Source organism: Apis dorsata, unplaced genomic scaffold, assembly GCF_000469605.1.
Source record: "Apis dorsata unplaced genomic scaffold, Apis dorsata 1.3 scaffold_52, whole genome shotgun sequence".
In the NCBI taxonomy this organism is placed as follows: Eukaryota; Metazoa; Arthropoda; class Insecta; order Hymenoptera; family Apidae; genus Apis; species Apis dorsata.
Genome location: NW_006263353.1, coordinates 2880264 through 2888844, shown reverse-complemented (window position 1 = coordinate 2888844; position 8581 = coordinate 2880264). Strand labels below are relative to the sequence as shown.

General features: G+C 42.8%; 1 protein-coding gene across 1 annotated transcript in view; it reads right to left on the bottom strand.

Annotated features, from left to right (window-relative positions):
* Nucleotides 1-6: 6 nt before the first annotated feature.
* The window catches only part of LOC102672685 (dynein heavy chain 2, axonemal), a 33572-nt gene continuing 24997 nt past the window's right edge, over nucleotides 7-8581 (bottom strand). The window contains exons 45-63 of the mRNA XM_031514993.1: nucleotides 8329-8504; nucleotides 7612-7763; nucleotides 6840-7004; nucleotides 6612-6778; nucleotides 6161-6332; nucleotides 5402-5614; nucleotides 5095-5310; nucleotides 4866-5016; nucleotides 4638-4787; nucleotides 4350-4482; nucleotides 3879-4223; nucleotides 3352-3624; nucleotides 2944-3288; nucleotides 2630-2764; nucleotides 2291-2567; nucleotides 1718-2125; nucleotides 1045-1563; nucleotides 589-739; nucleotides 7-514 (exon numbers count right to left, since the gene is read on the bottom strand). Coding sequence (XP_031370853.1) covers nucleotides 360-514; nucleotides 589-739; nucleotides 1045-1563; nucleotides 1718-2125; nucleotides 2291-2567; nucleotides 2630-2764; nucleotides 2944-3288; nucleotides 3352-3624; nucleotides 3879-4223; nucleotides 4350-4482; nucleotides 4638-4787; nucleotides 4866-5016; nucleotides 5095-5310; nucleotides 5402-5614; nucleotides 6161-6332; nucleotides 6612-6778; nucleotides 6840-7004; nucleotides 7612-7763; nucleotides 8329-8504 — 4303 coding nt within the window. The 3' untranslated portion in view covers nucleotides 7-359. The remainder of the gene's footprint in view (nucleotides 515-588; nucleotides 740-1044; nucleotides 1564-1717; nucleotides 2126-2290; nucleotides 2568-2629; nucleotides 2765-2943; nucleotides 3289-3351; nucleotides 3625-3878; nucleotides 4224-4349; nucleotides 4483-4637; nucleotides 4788-4865; nucleotides 5017-5094; nucleotides 5311-5401; nucleotides 5615-6160; nucleotides 6333-6611; nucleotides 6779-6839; nucleotides 7005-7611; nucleotides 7764-8328; nucleotides 8505-8581) is intronic.

The following is an 8581-nucleotide window of genomic DNA, read 5'->3' as shown; positions in this document are numbered from 1 at the left end:
TATATATATATATATATATACTATTGTTTATAGAAAGAGACTTTTATTATATACTATATACTAACCAAGATAAGAATGAGAATGTATCAGGAAGAATGGAAGGGAAGTGACAGTGTCAGTTCAAAAGTTTTTCTTTTCTAAGATTCTACTTGAAAAAAAGAAAAAAAAAATGGTGACACTCCGATGGATTTTGATATTCAACACAATATTTGCAAAATTATCAAAATCCATAAGGGGAGGTTTCACCGAAAAAAGTTCTAACTTAATTCTAATATAATTAATTAATTGATCGATTAATTATTATTAATAATAATAATAATAAAAAAAAAGAAAAAAACTACCAACAGTAAACGATTAATCTACGTGGCAAGACTCAACAACAACGCGGTGCCTCTTTTTATCCAGAAATCCGATCCTTCGGGACCCGAATTCAAATCGACCGCCACAACGAATGCAGGTCGTCCCTGATCCCCGCATCTCTGAGGATAATAGTAACAGGGACAAGAGTAGAGTCCTGCGAAAGAAAGAAAAGGATAGGAAAAGAAAACATCGTTTGTGCTCCATCCCCAATATTTTGTCGTCGTTTACCTCTGGTTCTCTTTCTAAGGAGTTCCGCGGGCCGGAAGTGAATCACCGGCATGTTGCAAATAAGTTGCATAGGAGCCGGCTCGATGAGGACGCTACCCCTCTTGTCCCAGCCCGCTCCTTCCAGATATATGGAGCGTACGTACACGCCGTCCTGTAATGGAATGTACACACAGTTAAGTGCATTGCGCGCACATATATCTCGTCTTAGAGATATATCCCTCTCCTCCTATCTTTCCAAGCCTCGATATCGAAGAGACTTACGGCGATTTCTGGGATAAGAATCGTTTCATTTCAATTTAATAAAAAAAAAATCTTAGATAAATATTGCTTGTACATTGCTTCTATTTTTGAAAATGTGTATTTGTAGAAATTTCGTTCCATCAAGGGGAGAAGGCAACATTATACGCAACATTTTGGACGATTTTGGACGAGGGTTGAAATAGGTTGGACAATTACCATTGGTGGCTCAACAATGGCCGACTCGTCGATCGTGAAAACGGTGAACTCCCAGGACAGGGTGTCTATAGACACGTTCCACATCCTGGCGGACATCTGTAATACGGCGGTGAGGAAACCGGTTGGGAAAGTGTACGCGGCGAGCCAGAACAGGACCGGTGCATGAGTGGTTAAGGCCCATTCGTTGAAGTGTTCCACCCTGTTGACCAAATCCCTGGTCCAGGCGCCCAACAGCTTCAACGAGGGATACGCCATTAGCCAGATCGAGGGGACACGGCCCTCGAACACGCAGAAGAATATCTCCTCGAGTTCATGGGACATCAGTATCAAACCCTTGATGGCCAATTGGAGCTCGTTCAAGCTGTTCCGGGTATTTTGCAGCAGCACGTTGTATCGTTGTATCTCTTGGAGCAGTACAACGTCCAACGGTGTCTTCTTTGGCCCTATCAACTTCACGGTCGCCTCGTAATCGATGTTGTCCGGTATTTTTGATAATATGTCCGAGGTTAATTGATTTACCTTGAGAAGATCGATTCGATCGATTGATTGGAATGGAAAAATTGTTATTGGTCACATTTAAGAATATGAAAAATAATATGTATAAGATACACGTTTATATAAAATTTTATAAAACTATTCTGAAGAAATGAAGATTCTATAAAGTTTGACATACTTTCTCCTCTTTGCTAACTTCCTCTTTCGTAACAGTTTGGACCTGGAGTTCCATCAAAGTTTCGAACATATTTCTAGTCTCCATGATTAAACAGGTGATGTCCGCGTTCGGGTGTTGACCGAATGCTTCCGGTTTATCGATGGTAGGTAACACAGCTATGAAATCTAGGTAGGACCCCAACGAGCCATCCTTCGGTATGTAATAGGTTGGTAGCGATGACAAACGATAATTAGGGACAGTCAGGGCCTCCTCCGTGAAATATTGTTGTACGTATGTCATTAACAATCGGCGGTCCCAATCGTCGGTCACGTGGCCGCCGTAACAAACACCCGCTATGAGATATTTCAACGATTCCCAAGGAGTTTCCGGATATTCGTCCAGATATACCTGTAGAAGGTTCTCCGACACCTGTTTTTCAGACAATAGAATCGATCCATTTTTCGAGATGATATTAAAATATCAAAAATCGAATCGTAGAATCGATGTTTCGAATCAAACGAAAAAGGATCAGAATATTTCGGATATTTTCAAATATTCTGGCCGATCGTTGAGCCGAATCGTGATCGAAATTACCACAAAGTCGGAGTCGTTGAAGCTGTAGATGACGTTCCAGCCCAATTGTTGAAACTTTTTACGCTCGAGGAGGATCGCGTGGAAGAATACGAGGGCGAACAGAAGCTTCTTGTACTTGGACTTTGCCTGGCAGAGCTCGAACTGGTACTCGGTCATCAAGCTGTAAAGCCGTTTCATGTTTGCCTTCAAACCTTTCGGCGGTTCCGTGGTCATCTTTATACCGGCTTGGAGGATCGATATGGGGAACTGGGGAGTCGGACTGGAGCTAAGCCACAACCTGCAATCGGTCGAAAGCCCTTTCATTATCGATTCGCGCGACGACGACAACCACGATCTAACCTGAATTGCGGGTGGAGGGTTTTACTGGCCCCCAACATTTCCACGATCTTGTCCAATTTCGGCATCCAGCTGAGGGACAAGTGGCAGTTCGCCAGGAACACCCAGGCACCTTCCTTTGCCCCCACCTCTATCATCCTGCAAAGTAAATATTTTATCTCAGATAGGGATTAACACTATCAACTTATCCTCTTCTTCTTCTTCTTGATAATAATAACGAATCTCTCTCTCTCTCTCTGTCGATCAATATAAGAGCGACAACATCAATCCTCAACATTTGGAATTGAAATTTGGAATTGTTTCTTTGAGGAGAATACCTGGTGGCGATAGGCGCCTGTCCCTGGCCCAGGGACAGTGTCATAAAGTGTTTAGTCATTTCCTGGCTGTCGACTAGCTGCATCAGGCTGCCTGTAGGATCCACGCCCGGGGAGAGGACGAATATTAGGGGAGTTTGTGCAATGGAATCGTCGAGCACCGACTTGAGATCGAGGACGGGCGGCTCGACGAATCTTTGGCCGAGGTTCAGCACTATAAAGTTCGCTATACAAAAGGAAATTCTGTCCGGGCGACAGCTACGTATTATCAGCATCTTTTGGAACACGTTGCAATTCATTTCCCATTCGGACACCAACGGCGTGTTCTCCGGCTCCGTGGCGATGTACCTGAAATTTTCGAACAAAACGGAAGTTACTTACTTAGTTACTTGGAGATTTCAATCAATATACCAGGTGTTCCAATCCCGCGGGAATTGCTCGAACGATGAAATGAGACCGTGAAACCCGGGCAACTTATCCAGTTCCGTGATATTATCCCAAGTTTCATCGGGCAGCCAAGCCACCGGTTTATCGGGCTGGGCCTCCCTGTCTAGGACGATTCCACCCCGAAGCAGGAACGCGTATTCGTTAGGGATGATCTTGCCCTGGGCGTCCAGGATTTTCATGCACATGTTGAACGAGAACAACAACTTGTGCTGCTCGAACAGACCTCGACAGGTATTCCTTGAAAGGTGTTTCTCAATTATTATTACGAGACGTCGATACTAGCGCCACGTTGCCATTAACTAACCGGTAAGTAAGTAACTATCAATATCAAAAAATTTCGATCGATAATTTTTCTCGAATCTTAATCATTCAGGTTGTTATATATTTTATATATATATTAATCATTCAGGTTAAATTTATTTACAACTTGTATAATTGAGCTCGATCGACCGATATTTTTCTTTTCCTTTCCAGAATGAATATTTCCTTACTTGTACAAGGCGTAAGTGTGATACTCGTTCAGGCTCTCTATCCTCTCTTCTATTTTAATACTCTTCGCGCTTTTGTCGATGGACAGCTTGAACAGGGTAATGTACGCGTCCAATGAGAACTCGTACATCGGATCGATATGGCTCATTTCGTTGAGAACGAAGAAGAGGATCGAGGCACGATGGGCGCACGGCCTGTACTCCTCCCTCGCGAGATCTATCTGTTTCTCGGTCTCCTCGGAGACGACCAACGACTCCTCGATCGAGATTGAGGTCGCCTTGGACGACTGGAGGGCGCTCAGTAAATCCAGATCGTCCAGAAGAGTGTCCCCGGCCACGCTCAGCAAACTGAGGCAGAGGTCGCAGATTTAGTCTCGGCGCGTGTTTCTCCCCCTTTTTAACCCTCTTTGTACCTCCTTGTACTTTTCTTGGCTATTATTATCAGACAGAGTAGGAAAGAGTATCATATCTTACTATAGTATTCTGTCCTCGAGCTCTTTGAGAGTTCGTTTATTGGAAGCGATCGTGTACACCAGATTGTCCTTCTGTTCCTCGAGTTGGGGCTTCTCTTTCCTGACCACGATCCCCAAAAGCTGGGCTTCCAGTCCTGCGCACGAGATAATAAGGTTCCGCAAAGTTCCTCACCATCTCCCTTCCGCTCGCGTCCCATCCATTCCCTCCCTCTCTTTTCATTTCATTCTCTCACCGTTCGCCCTATCTTCACGCTTTTCTAACGTGACTCGCGCTAAGACAATTAGTTACCCTCTTCCTTAATAGCGAAGTTGCATAACGTCGTTTTGGTGGATATCTCCGGGGCGTAATGGGGGTTCGCGAGTTTCGTGGTGATGAACAGCCGGAACTTGTCGTGGTAACTGATCATCTTCTCGTTGAACTTGATCATTATCTGATCCTCTGCGTAGCAGAAAACGGAACGATCGAATTCTATCCTCGTTTTGTCTCCCAGTTTTTATTAAAATTGTATACGCTCACCTACTTTCACGAATGCTCGATCGAGAATCGGATTCATCACAGGGTCTATAGTCTCGCCGATATTTTCGAGCAGAACAGGCATGCCGAATTGGAGCGCGTATTCCAACACCCTGACGAAATCTGGTTGGCCAAAGTCGATCACCTTCAACGTCTGTCAAATTAATTAATAAATTTGTTAATTTCTTTTTTTATTCTTCTTCTTCTTCTTCTTCTTCTTTCGGATGCATACGTTCCTGGCCTCCATGTTCTTGATCCATTTCACCGCCTGGCACTGTGGATCGATCACCAACGGCCATCTGGTTCCCCTCGTCACTATGATACCATTCTCAGTACTGAAATCGTCCGAGGGTAGCCCTTGCATGTTCCAGTCCCTGATCAACGCCGCATCGGCCAGGAATTTCGTCACGTAGAGGTCAGGCGACATTGGGATCTCTTTATCCATCACCTTTCGAATTAATTTCGATAATTTCGACAATTGGCGATTAACGACTCTTCGAAATTCAAAATGGAAAGTATCACTCTGATTCGCGCCCCACCTCTTTCATCCAGATGCCTATCAATTCCTCCCTGTAACTGGACACGAACGGACCCAAATAGGAGACGAAGGCGGTTGATATCAGGCAATCACCTGGCAGCCAGTCGAAGAACTCGGCCAGAGATGCGACCGTGTTCTCCCATCGGACCCTTTCATCCGAGAGGCCGTCGACCAGCATCGCGGCTCGATCCAGTTTCAGCTTCAATAGTTCAGCCTGGTGAAAAACCGAAAACTAGAATCGAGAATTCAATCGTTGAAATACAAATATGAATAAAAATAAATCCAATTTTCATCGAGTTCGAAGATGGAAAAAATTAAATCGATAGAAGCTAAGCATTGAAACGAAGTTCTGTTTTCTTAATTTATACAGGGTGATCAAATTATTATATTTTTTAATTCACTTAGTCGAATATTTAACGTACATAAGTTTCAATTTAGTAGACAACTTATTCGAATAAGTGGTTCGCAATTTAATTTGACCGCCCATTTTGCAACGACAAAATCCGAATTGCGAACGGAGAAGAAGCGCAAGAGGTAAATATAAAGACAAACACCGTCTTGAGTGGAGGAGGAAAGAGTAATAGGAAAATTCGCGAAAATTCAGGGTAAATAGATGTTTAAATACCGGGAGAGGGAAAGTTTACCGCGAAGCGGGAATTCGTGCAAATAGAAACTGTTGGCGGAGTCGCACAAGGGAGGTAAGGTACACGCAAATAGTTCAATTTTATTTAAATCGAGACGATTATGTTCCGCCACTTGCCAGCTTAATCAATTCTTCTTTCTCCTTCATCTTCGCGTCGTACATCTCCTGCAACACTTGCAGCTTCTCTTGCAATTTCTGCAATTGATACATCGCCTCCTCCAACGCCTTCTCCTTCTCCCTCAGAGATTTCAACGCGGCCTGCAACTTTTCCCTCTTTGGCGCCACCACTCTGAAATTTCATCGACAACTCTTTTCCCCATTTGAAATTCGTAGAAGAAAGAGAAGTGTATCCTCTTTCACGTCACGTTTGGAAAATTCTTTAAGTGCGAATATTTATTTTTAAAAATTAAAAATAATATTCGTTTCGAAAAAGAAAAAAAAAAAAAAGAATATTCGTTTCTTCCCTTCAGACTATTTATAAATGGGATCGAATTGAAAATAGAGATGGGGAAAGTTCTATTTTTCAGATCCTCCGTCCCATCCTCGATAGATTTATCTCCATGGTTACCTGTAAAGCTTCCCGTATTTTTCCATGGCGATGACCCACATGCAGAGCGACTTGGCCGCCACAGACACCAGGCCAACCTTTTCCGGCACGAATTCAGGGTTCGACGTGTACTTGGAAATGGCTCTGAGCGTCCTGTCGGAGATGTTGTCCTTGTCGAAGTCTCGAAGCTGGGCATTCGAAGGTGGGCCGTGAAACTCCGTGAAATTTTAAGGTAAATTGTATCGTTACCGTTGCCAGAAAGTTCACGTCGGCGAGTTGACGCTTCGACTCCGCCCAGCTCGGCTCCGAGTTCTTCAGGATCATCACCGCCTCCATCACCATCTCGACTTTCGGCGGTGGACGCGTGAAGGATCGTATCTCGGATATATCCTTCTTGCTCAACGCTTCCAGTGCCTGTACAACAAGCGATGAATCAAACATGAAGAAACAGAGATTTTTTTCCACTGAAAATTAATTTAATTTCTCGAATTGATTATTTATTTAATTATTAAGAAGAAATATTGTCTTGTCTTGTTTAAGAAAAATATATATATATATAATATAACATGGCCTTAGATGTCTTTAGAATTGTAAATTTAACGAGACATACTTTTTTTAATTTACAGAATAATTTTAGCAATTTTAGCGATCAAGGTGATACTCAACATGTTTGAAAAATCTGTTCAACGATCGATTGAAAGACGAAACGAATGCAGCGTCGCCGCCATATTGCTTTCGAGACTTTTCGAAGCGACAAAGCAGATCCGAATTTACGTAACACGTCCAATGTTACTGCTCTCTATAAAACGTGGCTGCGAACTTTTGGCCAGGAAACTTTTTACTGACGGCGTGCATAAAACGGCAAGTTGAAGGGACCAAGGGAGAAAGGTCGAACTTATTTGCTCGCAAATAATAAAGATATATCTGATACGCCTTCGAACTTTGAGTTGAGTGGCGCTATTTCGATCACGGTTGAAAATTGAATGGGCACGAGGATGAAGAAAAATTAACGAATCGATACCTTCATAGCCTCGTTCAGAGCCGGTTCAACGGTTGCCAGGTCGGCTCGAGCGATTTCCTCGAGCTTCTTGCACTCCTTCTGCTCCTCCGAGATCTTCTGCGACCGCGCTGTCACCGTCTTCTGCGTTTCGTCCGCGTCGCGACGTTGATTCACTGTGCGACAATGTGAATTTTTTTTCGTTCGTGTATAAGAAAATTAAATTTTCAATTCTCCATGTTGAGGAATATCTCTTTTAATTCGATTATATTCGAAGAATAAGAATAGTGATGCATGCCACAAAAATGAATGAAACTTAATATAAAGTGAGCTAAAGAAATTAAATTTTAAAGAATATTTTTTTAATTCGATTTGTCGAACAAAATCAAGAAATTAGAAAAAGAAATTGTGTAAACTTAATATAAAATGAGATGAAAAAGTTAAAAATTCTTCGAATAAAAGAATGTTTTTTTAATTCTTATTATAACTCGAAGAATTCGTGGAACAAAATTAAGAAAGAAAATTCACTGAACGTTAATTTTAGCAAATTAGGAAGTGTACATTTTATCTTATCTATCGTTAAAGAGCAAGATTACCAAGAGTGAATTATCATCAATTATATATAATGTTATGAGCTGTCACTCGTGGGTCAAGGATGGATAACAGGGCAAGTTTCAGCCTGGTGGTTCGATGTAAATGCACCTAATGACGATACATCAACGTTGAAAGGATGACAGGTACCTATCGTTACCAGAAACTCTTCGCATTCCCTGGTTGATTTATAAACCTGCTCGTGTGTGATTTCCAGCTCCCCAGCCATTTCGTGCACTTTAAGGCGGGTGTCGTCGATCTTCGAGAGACCGCCACGAAGTTTGTTCGCCTGGCCCGCCAAATCGTCCCTCTTCTCCGCGAGCATTCTGAAACCGAGGGCCATCGAGCTGACGTGTCGTTTACCTTCTCCTACCTCTGCCATTCTGTTTGGAAACTGTTTCCC